This window comes from Tyto alba, unplaced genomic scaffold (genome assembly GCF_018691265.1).
Source record: "Tyto alba isolate M040663 unplaced genomic scaffold, T.alba_DEE_v4.0 Super-Scaffold_38, whole genome shotgun sequence".
In the NCBI taxonomy this organism is placed as follows: Eukaryota; Metazoa; Chordata; class Aves; order Strigiformes; family Tytonidae; genus Tyto; species Tyto alba.
Window position 1 is genome coordinate 27,071,203 of NW_024881313.1, and position 18,695 is coordinate 27,089,897.

General features: G+C 38.1%; 1 protein-coding gene across 6 annotated transcripts in view; it reads left to right on the top strand.

Annotated features, from left to right (window-relative positions):
• Positions 1-18,695, top strand: part of CCNY (cyclin Y) — a 126,410-nt gene that overhangs the window by 72,450 nt on the left and 35,265 nt on the right. For 4 of the 6 annotated variants that reach the window (XM_042802103.1, XM_032982682.2, XM_032982679.2 and 1 more), the window contains exons 2-4: positions 2,394-2,468; positions 7,080-7,088; positions 8,238-8,272. In XM_042802103.1, the coding sequence (XP_042658037.1) occupies positions 2,402-2,468; positions 7,080-7,088; positions 8,238-8,272 (111 nt within the window). In that variant the 5' untranslated portion in view covers positions 2,394-2,401. Of the gene's footprint in view, positions 1-2,393; positions 2,469-7,079; positions 7,089-8,237; positions 8,273-18,695 lie in introns of those variants that run through there. The other 2 variants (XM_032982681.2, XM_032982683.2) reach the window with 2 other exon arrangements.

Consider the following 18,695-nt stretch of genomic DNA (forward strand, 5'->3'; position numbering starts at 1 on the left):
CAGATGGATGTGTTTAGTGGCTGCTGTTGCTGGGGAGGAAGTGAGAGAAGGGATGTGGAGAGGACATGTGGTGCTTTGTGGGGTTCAGCAGGAGGAAGGAGCCACCGCCACTGCCTGGCAGTGGGTGCCTGTATCTCATAACGATTCAAAATCCCTGGTCTAGCCTCTGCAGCTGCTGAGGCTGGATATTGCTGGCCTTCTTTCAGCTCCTGACAGGAGAGTAACAGTTTATCCGAGCGCCAGTGCTTTTTGGTAGTTCATGCTTTTTTTTCAGAAAGACTTTTAAGTCCTCTGTTGGTTTATTGCTTCCACATAATAGCCTTTTATAATACATGAATCTTAAATAATTGCAATTTGACTGCAAGATGTGGCAATTGGTTTTCCTTTCTTTTCAGCCCTGTAAGCAGACTGTAAGCCTGTACTGGGTTGTTATTACTCCCTGAGCAGATAATTTTCTAGGCCTGAAGAAAACGAATGCTTTTCTCTTTAGGGGCACTGTTTTGTAAGTTGAGTTCAGTTTCATGTTGCGGGCCCTGTTTTGTTGACTGAATTTGCATTGCTGTACTTTAAAAGATTTGTAAAATAATTATGTGTAGGAGATTTTTTTAAAAAGGCATTTTTTGTTTTTAGTGTGATGTGCTGTTTGATTAAAAGATGATGATAACAATGTATTTTGCCATTTTAAAATGCTGATTACTCTTTACTTAATGAATTACATCTTGAATTCAGCTTAATGGAGGAACTATCCTGAAATGGAAAACATTCTTTACCAGCACTGTCTATCTCAATGGATGATTTTTTCCCCCCCCCCCCCCTTCCTCTCTGTGTCTAAATAAGATGCAAAAAGTAACAGGAAAACATTATTTCTAATTCACAATCCTTTTAAGTCAGAACTCCTAGTAGTAAGATGACATTCCTAGAATCTTCTCCAAACTTGGTTGCAAACCGTGGTTTCTGGGAGAATCAAAATGACTTTCCCTTGAAACCCCTAGTTTTCTTTTCCTTTGTGGCTTTGATAATAATAAGCCTACTTTCCAACTGAGGAATTGCTCTTCTGTTTCTGGGTTCTTTCTTGTAAGAAAAATAATGTTTATTCCAGAAGTTATGTCCAGGTAGCAGCAACAATTCAGGCTGCTCATCTCATGGCTGCAGAATGCAGGGAGATGAAAAGGAAACCAAGAGACCATAAAAGGGAAAAAAGCAAATAGAAAGTACCTTTGTAGAGAGGTGTGTGGTCAGGAGAAAAAAAGCAGGGAAATGGAAGACCTGGTAAATAAAAGGGAAAAGGAGAACAGAGTGTGGTGGCGGATGGTAAACAGGGGAAAGCTGTAGACAGGAGAACTTGACCCAAGGGCAAAATTACTGTTTTGTTTTCATAAGATGTGGGGCTTCATTTCCAGTTTTGCTGAGCTTTCACAGAGATAGGAAAGGGGAGCAAGAGAAATACAGAAAGCATGGGATAACCATAGAAGATAAACATATCGGTGCTCAAATGAAGTCTCACATAAATGCCTGCATCAAATGCAAGAGAATGTATATCTAGAGATCAAGAGAATGTAAGAGAAGTAAGGTTGAGATAGCCGCACTGGGAGAACAAGAAAATGTTGTGCTATTTTTAGTAGCTTGCTTTCAAGTGGATGCAGGCATATAAGAGTTTTGACAAATGGGTAGTGGAGTGGAATTTGGGAACAAGTAAATTCAATTGATTTTAACATTGATAGGGAAAATAACATTCATAGATGTTTGTATAAGTTGTGGTAGATTCAAGTCTTTAAATGTTTTTTAGTACTGGTTTGGTTTGGGATGTTTATTTCAAGAATTTGTCACAGCAAGGAATATGTTCATCTGTGAAGTATCAGGAAAGTTCCAAGTTTTTGTAATCTTGACTGTTTCAAACACTCTGGCCCAGATTTAGCTTGTTTACATTCAGCTGCAATAACTACTTATCTTAATCATATCTAATCCTGGAAACCCATCTATCTACAGAAGGCTGCATATTTGTTTTATAATATTTAATTCTTCTGTAATTACATATAACAAGCTGTGTTCCTGTGCTTAGCAATGGCTTTGGGGCATGTTGGGAAGAAACTGATGGTAAATGGACAACTCCTGACTTCTTGTGTACAAACTTCTCAAACTGCTTTATCTGTTTTAATCCAAAAGCAGCCCTTAGAAGTGAAGTCTAATCCCAAAGCTGTGTTGATGCAAGTGATTTGCATGCCAAAAAGAGCCACTTGTGTGGAGAAGGATAGAAAAGTGGGCCTCAGGATGGATTTTGTTTTACAATAGTTGCTTAAGTATGTAAACTTGGTCATATTAAAAAGAATGAGAAAATCTCTATATACTGTTGGATAATCATAAATGTTTTTGTGATATTCTTTCTTTCTTTCCAGATTTGAACATGGAATTCAACCCATCAGATCATCCACGGGCCAGTACGATATTTCTCAGTAAATCGCAAACAGATGGTAGGTTACTGAATTTATTACAGTATTTGCTATTGCAGTTATCTCTAAACCCTTTGTTAGAATGCATGTGTGATAGTCTTTTAGTATGTAATTCCTCTCCCCCCAAAATAGGCTTTTATAGGCAACATGCTAGAGTTGAAGGAAGTCACACTAGTTAGTTATTTTATCAGACCAGTAGTAGAAGGTACAGGTTTGAGTGCTGTCACGTCCTGAAATTGTAAATTCCAAGTAATTGTTGTATCAGAACTACAAATGTAGATAAATCTAAATTAATTATATTTAAATCCAAAATTTTCTGTGTAACTATTTGTTGTTTTTTTTTTAAATTCTGAATATTAGGCCAAGCTTCTGGGAAGTGTGTAGGGAGTATTTTCTTGAGAATATGCCAGTTTAGCTAAGAAAACAGTCCAGAGTTTCCTCTGATATAGCTGATACAGTAAATGAGCCCAATACTAGATTTTAACAACAAAACAACCCCCATCCCACCCAAACATTCTCTCTTCTTCTCTCATTATGGATTTGATATAATCATATATTTGTCTGGAGTAATTTTTTCTATTCATAGAAAAAATGATCCCTCTGGAATTACATCTGTTAAGCAAGCCTCTTGATAGAGTTAGTAGTAGAATAGAAGCCATTTATTCTGGCTCTTTCATTCCCTGTTGGACATGTATGACATGTTGTTTTAGAAGCAGATGAATGATCAATGCAAAACACATTATTTTCTACCAAGACTTTCAAAGCAGTTTCTACATTGTAATTCTGACTGTTCGGTATGAATACTTTGTCCTTCTTGCTGCTGCCTATAAATGCCGTTTTTGATTTACATAGTAAATTGCAGTGTTGAATACATCACTTAAAAATAATATAGTTTTCACTTACTGTATATTTCTTGCTAATTTTTGAGCATGACTAGAACTAAGAGGATATACATTTAGGCTCTAATTGAAGAGTTGATTATGTGAGTACCTCTTTTTCCCTTCAGATTGTCCTTCTGAATTCAGCCTTGGTTCTGTCAATGCCTTATTACATGGTTTTGGATGCAATTTACCATTCTAATCTGGTTTGGTAGTCTGTAAAATGAATGTGATAGTATTTCCATAGTACACTGTATTATGAAGATTAATGTCTATTTTATAGTGCTTTGAGATGGTATAATCCCATATGGATGCTACCTGTTTCTTGTTACAGCTTGTTGAAAGAAAGGCCAAAAATATCCCAAGTGTAACAACTAAAATTTTGACCAGACCTGATGATTATTCTTACTTGTAGTAATAGTGGTCAATTTATCACAGTATGGAGTTAACTGCAAGCATTTTTTAAAATGACAGTTTGCATCCATGCTAGAGTTGGTCTATGAAACTTTTTTCTAGTTTAAATAATACAAAGAATATATTTTTGCATGAGAACAGTGAATTTAGTGAAACAGAAACGTTATCAACAGGTATGTAACATCTGTTCAGCTATCCTCGATCATGGTGGAAAAAATCCAAAGGCTGTTTTGCATGTGGAAAAGAAAAAAGGTTCTGCAAACATTTATCTACTAATGTATTGCCAAGAACCATCCTGTTCTGGTGGGACAACTCACAGGAGTAAGCATTTTGCTTGTCTGTACTTTGGGCCCATTGTGGAACCAAGTGAGCTGTAGGCGTTATCACACTATTCAAGGATGTTGCCTAACACCAAAATAAAATAAAAGGCTTGTGAAGGGGCAAATATAAGGGGTTTTTATGGTGTGTAGTCTTGTATTCTGAGAGCCTGCTGTGAAGTCTAGAGGACCGCTAAGACTTCTGAAGACAATGTAGAAGGGGAAAGCTGAACTGGCAATGTTGAAAATGCCTAACTTGGGCATGTAACTACTTATCTCCCATTACTTGTATAGTATTGGTCTGGCAAACCTTCCTGCTGACTGTAAGTGAAAATATTTCTATAGATAAGACCTGCACACGTTTAAAATACACATACTGGAGAGTTGAAGGTCATCAGGACTCCAGGTTTCATCTAGGATCTGGCTGTGACTCATGAGTATACATCACGTGTTTGTACAGTGGGAAATGGCTAATGGCTACATGCTAGAGTGATTTGGCAATGTTACCTTCAGGCAGTTTCATGTTTGGCTTTCTAGTAGCCCTGTACTCTTTAAGCCGCACTAGTAATCTTTTAGTACTGTCCTGACACAGGAGCTGTGCTTGAGCTGCTTGTGATCAATATGTGAGTGAAGAGCAACATGCTGATTACCCCAGATAAATGAGACAGGACATGGCATCTCTGGATATTATGTGCTCTGAATTTACCATTGTTCTGTGAAGCTTGGATGCCATTCTAAGCATCTAAATCTGTCCTGTCCCTCTTAGTTGGTAGCCCTTATGCATCCTTAATTACCTGAGTTCAATGAATCTGTATAAAAATTAAAGACACAATAAATATTAATTCAGTTCCTAAATGCAGTAGCTTTTCTAAATGTTTCCAACTTTTTGTGTGAATTTTGGAGGTGCTGAATCTTACGTCAGTAATTCTCCCTGTTTAGATAGCTAGTAAAGAATATCACCTTTTATGACTTTAACTTCTGAGTGCTGTATGCAAGTTCTCCCTTCTTTGCTGAGTTTGGCCTGTAAGCAGGATGGTCTACGTGACTGAAAAGCCATGCACTATTTAGTGTGTGGTTGTGGTTAAGCCAGTGTTTCCAAACCTCCAATAATGTAACTTACTTTCCTTATAATAGCAAGAGAGCAATGGTTGGTACTTCAGGGAGCTGGTGATGGTCTTTCCTATAGGTGGGTTACAGTTGTTCACCTCTCCTATCTTATGTTAGGCTTTACACATTCAATGTACTGGCTAAATTTTGCAGTATCAATGCACCAATGGGCTTCAGACAAAGAAGATTTTTAAATTGTATTTATATAGTGGATAGAAGTGAGCTAAGCTGTACTTACTCTTTCATGCTAACTAGGACCAGTCTGCTGTCTCAGATAAAACAAAAATAAATTATTTACAAACTCCCAAAACGTGAGTCAATTTTACTCATGTAATCCTCAATGATTTTGTCTTCGATCCTGATATGGGTAACATTAAGATAGTCTATAGAAATTGCACAAAGAAAGTTTCTATTACTGCTCAATGAAAAATACATACATACATATACACACGCATGTACATATGTATGTGTGTATTTCCTCACTCCCTTTTAGTTCAGGATAATATCTTTTCCTACTATTGCCAAAGTTCACCAATAACAGTTGAAAGTGCCTGCAGAAATAGGAACAGGTCATTGGCCTTAAAATGAGGAAAACTAAGACAGTTTGGCAGCATCTCAGTCTCCACTTGGAGGGTTCTATTCTAACTGGAAAGTTTTTAAATGTTAGAAAGAAAGTGGAAGTTTAATTGTTTAAACTGACTCTAAATCTGTTCAGTCTCATTTCATCAAAACCCCATGCTTGGAAGCCAAAAGCCTGGAGTTGCAGTTAGGAGTTTATGCTACAAAATGACGGTTAATTATAACACTGCAGTCTGGTCTGTTGAGACCATACTGTGCTGTGTGAGCAGTGCAAAGCATCTTTAAACTTCCTGAAGCCAAGTAATGGGATTACCTCCCTGCAGCCATTTTAGCTTGGCAGAAGTGGCCTTTTGCCTTGTGCAATGATTGTCTTTCCCTTGTTAAAAGGGAGGGTTCTGATCACAAAAGAGTGGTTGTGACAAAATGGATTTCTGCTCTGCCTGGTTCCCCGTCGGCGTATGTTCTGGAGAGAGTTGAGCCTTACGCTCTGGCAGCGTGGGCCAGGAGCACAGAAGCACAGCTGCTGCCTTGAAGTCCCCCACTGGAGAATCCAGGCTAACTGAATTTCTCTTATATGGAGAAAGGAGGTCAACGTAGTGCTTAGAAGAAATGTGCAGCACATGCATTGCTTGAGCAGGGAGAAGTGAGGGTTGTGTTTAAACACATTAATATATTCTTCTGGAGATTGGAAATAGCAAATGGGAATGAGCTGTGAGGGATATTCTTGCTTTGGTAAAATAGATTGTGCTTTCATGGGGAATTGAATAATGGATACAAGGGAAAATACAGGAGAGAAAAACTAAGGTAGGGGAAGAAAGGTGATAAAAATGGAATTTGGAGTGTATGTGCAGGCTGTCTTTATAGGATGTTGTCCATAAGAACTTTTTACGTGGTATAACTGTTTGTGATTAAAACACTGTTAAATACTTAACTGTGTTCAAAATTTCACAGTTAATAGGTGTTAACTTTCAGATATGTACTCTATTTGGTTTACATGCAGTTTATCAGAATTGTTTACTGTCTGTACATTGCAGTTTGCAATACTAGACAAATACTTTGGCTATTCTTAGAAGCAAGTACCTGCCTTCATTTTGTTGTTTCCCTTTAGATTACTTATGTCCCTTGCTGTTGATAAATGCAGTTTGTGTGTGGAAATTAAGTGTATTGCAGTGTTTTAGCAGGATTTCAAGTAGTTTAACTATTTACTAGATGATCAGAATTTTCCTGCTGTTCCTGTTTAATTCTGTTTACAATGTCCATAACTGTGGATCTGAGCATGTGCTAAGTGACATGGCTAACATCTGTCGTGTGTGATTCTCCTTTCTGCTCCCTGGGAGGAAAATTATGTAAGGATTTTAAAAGTTCTTTCTTACTTTCTTTTCATTTTATGTCTGCATTAAACACAATTATTTCACAGTATTCACACATACAGCCTTGTTTATGTGAGATTGCTTGCTTATAAAAAATCACAAGTAATGGCTTCTCATCCAACAGGGAATGGACAGGCTATCCCACCATTATGAACACTCTTATTTTGCTAACTGCATTGGGTTGCATAGCTTTTAAATCACGGTGCACCAAAGTGCATTTAATCACCTACAGCATGAAACCATTATTATTTTAATCCTACAGTTTGATTTATGTGTTAGTTGCCTCCAGACTTGTATCCTAAATGCTGTGGTATTTTCACTGGAACAGAGCTCCACGGGCTCTCTATGGGGTGAGTTAATTGGGAAAGTGCTTTAAAAAATTAAACAGAGTATATTTAATCAGCTGTAATAAGCATTTGCTTGACAATTAAGACTCTATACATCTATCTCTCTTGTTGTTGCTGTTTACTTTCTGAATATTTTGGCTAGTTGCGGCTTTGACTTGCAACCCTTGCCTGTGGTGACTGGTTCATACTCACCAAAGTAATATACTTTCATTGTTATATCCGACATGTGTAGTCGTTTCAGCCATCCGCCTGATCGTTACAGAAGGCAGTGGTATAATGCATACGGTTTCAAGGCTCCTCTATAGGAGTTAGTGCACAGTAAGCTATGATAAGAATTTGCTAACTCCGTGGTGTAACTATTTAGGTGCTTTCGTACCTGCAAGGTAGCATAGGCCACTTTGCAGCGAGGTACCTTGCACAAAGGCACTGGTGACTCAGGAGTACCCACACAGAGAACTGGTGAAGGATGGCTAATCCATTGCTAACTTGGACTGTAGCTTACTGCATATTAACTTTCCCATGCAGACAACGCCTGGTGAAGTACCCAAAATGGGTGAGAATTTTAATCCATCACCGCGCTAGTGAGCATAATTGCCTTTATGCATACAGATATATGTTCCTTCTGTGTTTGATATATAAATATACTTGGTTAGTGCAAAAGCAATAATATTATTGCACTTAAATAGCCTCCTGTTCTTTTTGTTATAAATGGTATATAAGAAGCTTAATCAGGAAAAATAGTCATGTAATATTTCTATCATATTTTGTGTTTTTGCAGTGAGAGAAAAACGCAAGAGTCTCTATATAAACCACGTAAGTGAAAATGCCTCGCTATGCAGCTTTCTCCTTGTTGTCTGTATTATACAGTAAATAAGAGTTATCACACATGATTTCCATATTGGTGAGAGGGTGCTGATGCTTCAAATGTCTGCTCTGCATCAGGATCCAGAAGCATAGGTCTCAGCTGTTGAGTTAGTGGAATGGATCTATTGGTTTGAAGACAGTATCATGCTCACAACCAGTGTACGCAGGTAACTGGTATCTGGGTCAAAGAGCTGCAGGCTTTAGTATGATTTTTAAAATTATTACAGAAACTCTCAAAACTTAGAATTACATTTATATGCAAGTTTGCTTTGGCAGAGAGCTGCAGCATTTGATACTTACAGAGAAGTTCTGAAGTGCCTCACCAGTGTTGATGCAATGTAAATGTGGATTGACGTGTGGTACAGGCTGAGAACGAAGAGGGGGTTTTGATACGCTTGTGTACCCCAGGCATTTTTCAGTTCAGTTCTCTTCTGTTTGAATCAAATTCTCAGTGAAGCAGAGAGCAAGTATCCTGTAGCTTGCTTCGGCTACAGGACCAGGCTCTTTGCCCCAGTTAGTATTGTTTGTACTGCTGAAGCACCTGGAAACAGAGCGGCTCCCACTGTGTTAAGCCTTGTGCTGACATATCTGGAGTCATGCCTCAGTAAAATTGAGGGAAAGAACTAATTGTCTCCCAAATGGTATTTGCCTTCAGGGTGAAATGGGGAGAAATTCTCAAACTTTTCTCTATCTGGAAAAATAGGCCATCATTTAATGAGTCATTTTTAAGCCGGTACAGCTGCTGAAAGAAACAGATGTGGTTTATAGCCTCAGCATCCCTTTGTGCTAGGGCAAACGTTTGTGCAGCTCCAGATAAACTGGATTGGGGCACAAATGCAGGTAAATTCAGCACAGCTAAATGCTAAAATGGGTCTGCACCTAGATGTGATTCACTTCGGGGCTTGCGCCTGCAGAAAGGGAGGGAGGCACAGAGGCAGGAATGAGCTGCCAAGTGGGTTGAGAAGGCAGGACTGGTTTGTGATGAGTGTTTCTGAAACTACTGCCCAGCTTCCAAAGCAAGCTGAGATTTTCAGTTTTGCAAGAGTTGAGATTTTTAAGAAGTCAGGAGATACTGTGAGGCTATAAAAGCCTTTAAGATGACTCCACCGGGTTAGCAGCTATTCTCAGTGCTTCTCACCTTCTATTCCCGTGTAAAACATTTCCATTGTTTACAGTGTGTGTGAGGGTGATTTGTAGTGTTATTGTATTGCTATAAAATTACTTGTAAAGCTAATGCACTGGGTTCCTCTAAAATTAATAATGTGTGCTCTGTAACTTCCAGCGTGCTTTTTAGCCTCAAACTTGGGGGGTTCAGTGCAAGAAAAACCCCAAACAAATATTTAGACATCACAAAGCAAGGTATTAACTGAGTTTCTGTGACAGTCCATCTTGTGTCATGGATGAAATTCTCATGTATCTTGCATCGTTTCATGTCATGTAAAAGATGTGTTCTGCATTAGGCAGATGGCAAGTGGATTCCTGTGATGGCTATTACGAATGCTGCTGTAAGCACACTGTTGCAAGTCCTGCTATAAAATATTTTTAGGCAATGCTGGACTTGTTGCAAAAAAGGGAGAAAAGGGAAGGGTGATCATATCACTGAGGAGTTGTGTTGTTGGAAGCTCAATGTAACAGCTTATGCAGTTGATACCCTAACCACTATACCCCTTCCTAATTTTTTTTTCCCCAAGTATTAGTGAAAGCATTTCCTAAGGTTGCAGCAATGTAAATTTCCCTCGGTAGTCTGGTTTACTGCTACCTTAAATCTGACTTTGTATTTATAAAGTACTTCTGAAATACAAAGCTAAAAAAAACCTTTATGAAGCTGAAGTCCTTACCACAGCTTTCTCTGTGTGTGTCCTTACAAGTCAGTTAAGTTTCCTAGTCAATACTCATAGATAAGCTATATTTCCAAATGAGGCTTGTGATATTTAAGTTGTTACTTTAGCACACCTGTATTTATTCAGCTTCTCCTAAATATTGTCTGCTAAAGCTGATGCGCAAACTGGTCATCATTTTCAAGTGGTTCCCATGGCCTTTAACTGGCAACTGTGTTTAGGTTTGTAGACTGCAGGAAACCATTGTAATTTTCCTAGAACACCTTCTTTGAAGAAATTTGAGGAAATAGATTTAACAATTGTATGTGACAAATGATGAGTAGTATTTACATGATAAGCAAATTTATGATATAGCCAGTTGGTTTATCGGTTCTTTTCCACCGTTTTTCAAAGTGTGCTAAGTGCATTTCTAACAGGAGATATTGCTACTCACCTGTTCCCTTGTTGATGTGAAGTGCTGGATCCCCACACCTGTTCTGGAGGAAACAAGCCAGAGGTTATGAATTTTGGAGCATTGTTTTGTGTTCCTTTTACAAGAACTCCTCACCATGATGCAACACTCTTCTCTTTTGTGTTTTTTTGTTTTGTTTTTTTTTTTTTTATAAATCTTTTCTACTTATTCTCCTTTTGTGACAACCAGCATGAGCAACAAAATATTTTTATCCTTTTGCGCAGTATCGTATTGATTATTTTGCAGGTACAGTTGGACATCTCCCAAGTGATCAGGGTGGCTGGCTAGCAAGAGAAGTATCAAGAAGAGTTGTGCATTTTCTTTTTTAATTGCTTGTCTAGTTATATGTAGCAACAGATGAGAATAATAGTCTATACAAATATAATTTCAAAATTTTACCTATAAAAAAATTAATATCAACTCTTCCTTGTTTAAAAATGCACTTTCACACTGTGATCACACCATTATTCTTTTCCTTTCTTGCTTGCTTTTGTCTGTAGAATTTTTGAATTGGCTGAATAGTTTCCTTTGATCCCCAAATACAAATAGTGGGTTCCTGCTTTGATTTATTGCACTTTGTCAAGGGCTAGCAGTTGCCACATTTCAGATTCAGCTTGTCCATAGGTGTGATGGAAGAAGCCAGAAGCTGTTCTTCTTTTGGGGTGGGGAAATCAAGGGGGAAGGAATGAAAGTGAGGGTGACAGGTTGCTGTGCAGAAGCTGTCATCTCTCAGTCTTCCCACAGAGCCCAGGGAGAGAGACAGACAGGTTGGGGATGGTGCTGGATCCTTTGTATCCTTGTAGGTGCTGGAAGTTACCTGCCTACAGTGTACCTGGCGTGTTTGCTTTCTTCCAGCCTATTTTAATTTCTAAGCAGTTGCAGCAGACCCTACTTGCCTTTCCTGTTAAACTGGCAGTTGTTTTTTGTTAAGGCTTTAATGCTGCTTCACTGTGCACTTGTCTTTTCTTTTAATCTGCTTAGTCAAGCTGCTGAGGGGGATAAAGATGCAGACTGAGATAGAGGCATTTTCTTTTTCAGAGAGGAGAGATTGCATCAATATCTCTGCTTGTACAAGGAAAGGAAACAGGAAGACTTGTTTTATGTTTTTTGAAGGGGGTGGGTAGAGAAAGAGTGAATTTTTTTTTATTATGGCTTACAGTAGCTACTTCTTTTTTATTAGGTGATTATTTTTTTTGCAGGGGAAAGGAGCAGGGAATGGGAGGGAAAATTTGTTTTCTCCACCAAGTTTTTACAGACATTTTCCCTTTCAGACAAGATGAAAATGCTCTGTTCACCAAAGTACTTTCTTCCCTTCTTGACAAGATATGCTTTTAAAGGTGAATCAGTGTTTGTGAGCAGTAATACCTAGTAAAAATAAGGGATACTTTTTGCATATTGGAATATTTCTGAAGGAAGATAAAGGGAAGAAAAAGGGAAGTAAAATAAAGGGAATTAATATCTCTCTTTCGCATTTTTTTTTTTATTATGGACACTCTTCATCAGCCTTGTAGCAACAGCTTTCTTTCAGCATTGTCTTGTCTAGGGACCTGCACGTGACTTCCACTGTCTGCTACATGGCAACTGGGTGTTCAGATCCCAGCAGGCTAATACTGATTTTATCATTCCAGGTAGAAGAGTTAACATCTGTGTATAGACCAAAATTTTTTCAGCATCCTGGGGAAAAGTTCCTGGGCATCGTTCATGTCAGAACCCCACTCCCTGTAAGTGACCCTGTAGTGATTCACACCAGGGGAGGCTTCTTCCCAGTGGCAGTCCCGTTGATGGGGAGTATTGGAGAACAGAGGGGTCCTTTGCTGTACATGGTGTGGCACAAGCAATTTCTGTGAGCCTTTTTTCATGCTTGAAATGATGTAGATATTTGCTCCTGTGTAGCCTCCAAATTTTCTTGTCACATTGGATAAAGAGGCTCTTCTGCTTCCCTATTGCAAAAACTACTAGGCATGTGACTGGTAAGCACTTCCAGCTAGTGATTATAAGAGTAAATAAGATACATGCTGAAATGGGAACCTAGTCTGAAAAGTAGTTTAATCAGTGAAACATGCAAAGCACAACATAAAATGTGAAATGTTGGTTTTAAGTGGATGCCTGAGGCTGGCTATTGTAAAGGTTTATAATTACTGTTCAAATTCCTTAAGATATTTTAATTACCATTCCTTACTCAAAGAGAACAAGATAAACTGGAAGATAGATTAGAGGCTTCTCAGGTGCTCTTGAAACTCTCCTAGAGATTGCTTAATGTGGTCTTTGCTCCTCTCCATTGCAAGATCAGAAAAAAACAGGTCTAGAGGGGGCCTTTGTAGGCCATCTGGCCCATCCAGCAGATTCCCTGTACTGATGCCATTCCTAATAGATATTATGAAAGATGCTTTTTTGCACTTCCAATAAATTAGAATGAACAGGTTTTCTTTAATGGTTTACTTAAACTTACTGTTTGAAACTTTTTTTCCTAACGTCTTTCAGCCCATTGCTTCTTTTTGTGTCCTCTAGGGTGAAGAATTTTACCTCTCCTATCAGCCTAAAGGCTCTAAGTTAAATGAAGTGACAAACTGATGTAGGGGGAATCAAAAGATAACTTTTAAGGTAGAGTGAGAGCATGCAGGAGAGTTCTTTAACAAGTTTGCTATACAGTACTTGCTGTGCTGGGAGTGTAGTGAAGTCCTTCTGGTCAAATTGCACAACACTAGCAATTATATGGTATGTAAATATAAGCCTTGGAGCTGCTTTTAGTGTTCAAATAAATATTTAATCTTTCAGGTTTGTAAAGCAGTGTGCTTTATCATTGGTTAAGTAGGGCCTGTGTGTGCTGCAGAAGAGTTTACCAGTGGTTGTGAGCCCCCCATCAAGAGCTTGGTAGTAAACTGACATAGTTTTCTATAGTTGACATGAGTAAGGACAAGCTTTGACAGCAAAAAACTTGCAAGTACAAATCTAGTCTAAGGCATCAGTTTTGGACATTATCAAATATTGGTGAAACTAATCAACTGGGGACAAGGTTGAGTCATATACCAGACTGATGAGGGATGATGGGTATTACTTAAAATTGATGAGACTGGATTTTTTTTTTTTTTATTGTAGATGTTGGCAGAGAAAGGTAAGCATAGAATGATGTGGTTTCCTGTATCTTTTGTTCAGGTGAATATATCCATATCTAGCCACTAAATTGTGCTGTAGTATCAAGTTATGCAAGGTGAAAATAAATGGAGAGCTTTGCAGAGCTGTGCAGAGAATGGTGTTGCATGGCTTGCTTGATTTTGGAAGCACTTTGTTGACCTGTAAAATCATGTTTCTTCTGTGAAAGATTTTGTCAGAACTAATTCATGTCCTGAAGCAACAGAAGATCGCCAAGATAGGAACCTCCTTTTTCCAAGTCAGAAGCAGTCCTGGTATTTTTGCTTGCTGTTGTAATTTGGCTTCATGTGTACATTTACATGCCAGTTTTGCCTATTAGCATTTTGGCCAGCCTCTCCTGCCTGGAAGCTAATGGGCATGTCTCCACAGATGGGCGCAGGCAGGCCTCAGTTTTTCCATGGGGTGAAATACTGTTTAATAGTACCTTTTAAAATCATGCAGTAACTTACACCTGGTTTGGTAGAAGAAGAGACAGTACTATAATTATTTAGGACAGAACCTGCAAATTATCTTTTGATGGACAAGTGCAAAAGAACACTGAAAAAGGCTGAAGCTCCCCTCCCAAACTGGAAGCTGACTGGCTGAAGGCCAGCTTTGATACAAAAGCTGTATAGCTTCATTAGGGAAGCATTGCACCCAAATGAACAAATCCTTCTGAGCATCGGGGAAGAGTGCCATACTAGGGTTGCTAAAGAGCTTCCAGGACAGAACTGCCTGGTTACCCTTTCTGGTCAATTCTAAGGGTGGGTTTTGGTCTGTATGCACCTGTCTGTTAGATGTTTCTACCCCAAAACACCCTTAAATGGCCATTTTAACAAAATAAATAGTAATGCTTCCCCTTTCCCCTCAAATTTAGGTTTAATTTCTGAGTGATGCTGAAATGAAGGCTGAGAAAAATTAATCATTTTGTGTATTATTTTTGTGAATTAGTTACGAATTTTTGGGGATTCATTTCACAGCAGGTCCATAGAAACAGTTCTGCAGAACTTGCATGATTTTGATGGCAAATGAAGCCATTCTATTTTTGATAAGATATATTTTATGTAAACTTCAAGTAAATCCTATTGTTCAAACATCTTAAACCAAACATGATTTGGAAAGATGGAAAGTTTTCAGGAGCTTTAGGGAGAAAAATAAAGCAGTGATATTTCTGTAGTATTAGCTGTGCAAGAGGGAAAGACTGCTGTTTTTAAGAGCTAGAAACACCTGGCATTAATGGAAGGACTTTGAATCTTGAGCTCTTGGAGTTTGTTCTGTAACACATGTAAAAACTTAGCAAGTTATAAAGCAATTTTTTCTGTTACACATCTTTTCCTGTAAAGAAAAAAATTCCATAAAACAGCTATTATATATTCATTGTAACCTATAATGCAGCATTTCTTAATGAATGTCTTTGGTTGAAATTAGAAAAATAACAACTTACTTCAGAGTAAAGAGCTACAAATCCTTTCCACCAGAAGGAATCACAAAATGATAGAAAATTGGTCCAGAATTCACCTCAAGAAGTTGTTCACTCTGGTTTCTTGCCCAAGAGCAGAATCCTTCACCGAAGCTATTTCAGGCATATATTTGTTTTGCTGCTTATTTACAGCTTCCAGGAGTGGAGATTCTGTCACTGCTCAAGCCACTCAAGCTATTAGCAAAAGGTGGTGGTTTAGTTTGGTTGGGTTTTTTTTGCCATCACCTCCTCTCACACTTTCATGTCCAATATAAGCCTATTCTTTCTTATCCCATCCACAATGGTCATGGAGAGCAACGTTCTCTTCTTTGGAACTCCCTTCAGCATGACTTAGAGCTGTTATTCTCACTTTGTTCTTGAAGAAAACGTCTCCAGTCTTTCAGTTTTTACTTCTAGATGAGGTTTTTCAATACTCTTATTAATCTTGCTGCTCTCTCCTCCTGACTCTCTGAAATCAATTCATCTTTCTTGAAATACAGTGGTCAAAATCGGACGTAAAATTCCAGCTGAGCAGAGTGGAAGGGTGCTCTACCTTACTGTATACATGATAATTCTATAAATTATATAGGATGATTTCCTTTTTTTATATAAGACTCCTCTACAAGTTAATGCCAGCTGCAAATTCAGTAAAAAATACTTTCTGTTATCAAAGTTATTGCTCAGTATTTTACATTGAGTAAGCCAGACCACTGTGGAATCTCCCTTACTTCAACCTTCCAATTTGAAAGTGATCCCTGGGTAACCAGAGCACAGTTTTCCAAGTAGTTTTTACCTACCATGTTTTTCTTGTTTTAACCTCTGGGAATTTTATGTGAGACAAAGTTAGAAGACTTGCTGAAGTTGAGAAGCATGACATCTGCTGAATCTCAGCTGTGGTTCAAAAATAGTTAAAGTACATCTAAAGTGAATCACACTTCGTATCAATGAGGTGCTTTATTTGTAATAGGAGAGATTGTCAAGGCTCCACGTGTCCTATGTTCACTGTCATGTTTGCATATGAAGATTTACAGAAGGAGCAATATCAGTCCTTTCTTTCCCCATGCCAGCCTTAATGGTGGGACAGAACCTGAGAAGGATTCCATTAATGTTAGAGGGTTTAGCTAATTTCTTAAAAGGCTTTATATTCTTTCTCAGACTTCTGATTTTTCTTGCTTAGAGCCTCTCTGACTTGTCTAAATAGAGAATTTTTGTGGTCAGATGTGATGGATTTGAAATGTGAAGGCATTAATCTCCTGTACAGTTCTGGGTGTGGACTTAACCCATTAAAATGGACACAGAAGGGGGTTTCTCTACAGGACAGTGCTGAATACTGGGCTGATGCTCAGTAACCTCTTTTGTCCTTAGCAAGGGTGGAGAAGGTTCCTGTGCAGCGTTTTATGGAGGTTCAGAAAAGCCTATTTGACTGAGCTGTGGGACTTTAGATGCCTTCCATCTTAGTCAACCTAGAATATGAAACTGAAGATGTTTTCCAGTAATTTGGAAAAGGCAGAAAATCTGTTACCTGGCATAGCATATGGCGGTAGTTGGATGTCAAAGTAGAAGCTGGGAATGTTGATCTACTGGCAGGTTAGTTATTCACATGGCAAAAATGTGTATATATCCCCAAGATAGTAGGTTTACACTTGGCACCATTCTTCAGACTGGGAGAGGTACCCCTTCCTGCCAAGTTGTTATGAACAGAAAGTGAGGCATTAGACACCACATATTTTTTCTGAAGTGTGAAAAGTTCTAAGCCTAACAAAGTGAAATGTGGGCTGAAAACCATGGGAACTTCTGTGATGTGGTGGTTTCAGAAATAAGGTGAATGGCTCTAATTACTGACATGTATCAAATGTTAGAGTGCTGTTTACATAAGAAAATTTAAATCAAATTGTGGTGTTGCTACAGAGTTTTCTGGGTTTTTTTTACTCATGATTGCCTTGAATGAATACAGCCCATTTATCTTAAATTTTATCTAAACCTTTAAAACATGTTAACACTTAAAATGTAGAATTAAAACTTTTTTCCTCTTTTATTCTCTTTTTTTTTTCTTTTTTTTTTCTTTTTTTTTTTTTTTTTTTTTTCTTTTTAATGCTGTAATGTCTGTACCCGGCTCCTGTTTTTTTTCAACCACTAAGCAGTCTCATTTTCAGCTGGTTTTAAGTTCCTTTGCCTTTATCATGACTGTGGAAGGTACAGAACAGACTAATCCAGAAATTTTAACTAAACTGTGGTAGAATGCAAGCTGTAAATCACCAGTCCCCTAGTAATTTTCTCTCTATAGGTCAATGCTAGATAATACACTTTATGGCATTAATGCTTCCAGTGCTGCTAAATTTTCTGTTTGTTGCCTTGCTTAACATATAATAGCTTGGATGATAGATGGATTGTGAGCTTCCAAAGTATTATGAATTATCTCTCCAAACTCCTGGAGAATTTTTGAGAGGATAATTTTCATTCCCTCAGTAAACTTCACTTCCAAGAAAAGCAGTTCAGCCTACAGTTACATTGGTCAAGTGAGGGACCTTGGTAGAAATTGTTGGTGAGCTTTCAAATAATTTGAACATGTTTCTACAATTGTAACAGCTTCAGAAAACTTTTTGTTTCAATTAACAGAATACTTTGAATGCTCTTTCACTCATAGCTAGGAAAAACAGAAAGATGACTCATATGTATGTAGGTTTTACCAACAGTCTATCTGTTCTCTCTTTAATGAATGTTGCTAAGAAGTCTGCTGCCTATGGAAAAGGAAACATTAATGAGATGATGGAGTGCTGGCACTTGTAATAACATCTGTTTTGGAAATTAGGCAGGGGAAGATGTACTGAGGTAAGAGTCAGAGGACCGTAGTCAGATACTCAGTTACTCTGAGCTGGTAAATGCCTGTGGATTCCACCAATGGTATTGGCACTGGTGTCTCCACTAAAATGCTGGAAACATTCATTGTAAGGCACATGAAAACTTCCATGTTGATGTGCCAACTGAATTTTAAACCTCTTCTGGTTTAAATTAAACATGTAATTTGACTGGTCTTAACTTTCCTGACAAAGGTTCTTGGTCGAGTTATTCAGTAGTGTAGGTAAAATAAGCAAGACTAAAATCAAAGAGCATTAATGCCTGGGATAACTATTAGCTGACATGACAAAACTACTCTCTTTAGACTGGTGAAATGCTGCCTGCTCTAAACAACTGAAGGAGAAGCCCTCTCAACAAAAAATCTTTAGAAATGAATAGTGTTGTCAAACATCATTTTGTGGCTGAGCTTTTCAGTGTTTTCCTACCGTAGTGCAGAAACAGGATTGAAATCTGTTGAAAACTTTTTCTGTTGAGAGATGTTTCTTCTCTATTTGCATATCCACTTTCTCTTACATACTTTAATTTTCTTCTTGTCTAATAACAGTCTGCTCTTGATGAATTAATTTTTCTGAATCTTCCCTATTAATTTTTAGAGGTTTTAGTAGTTTTACAGTAAAGACCTCTTTGCCCTACTTCATT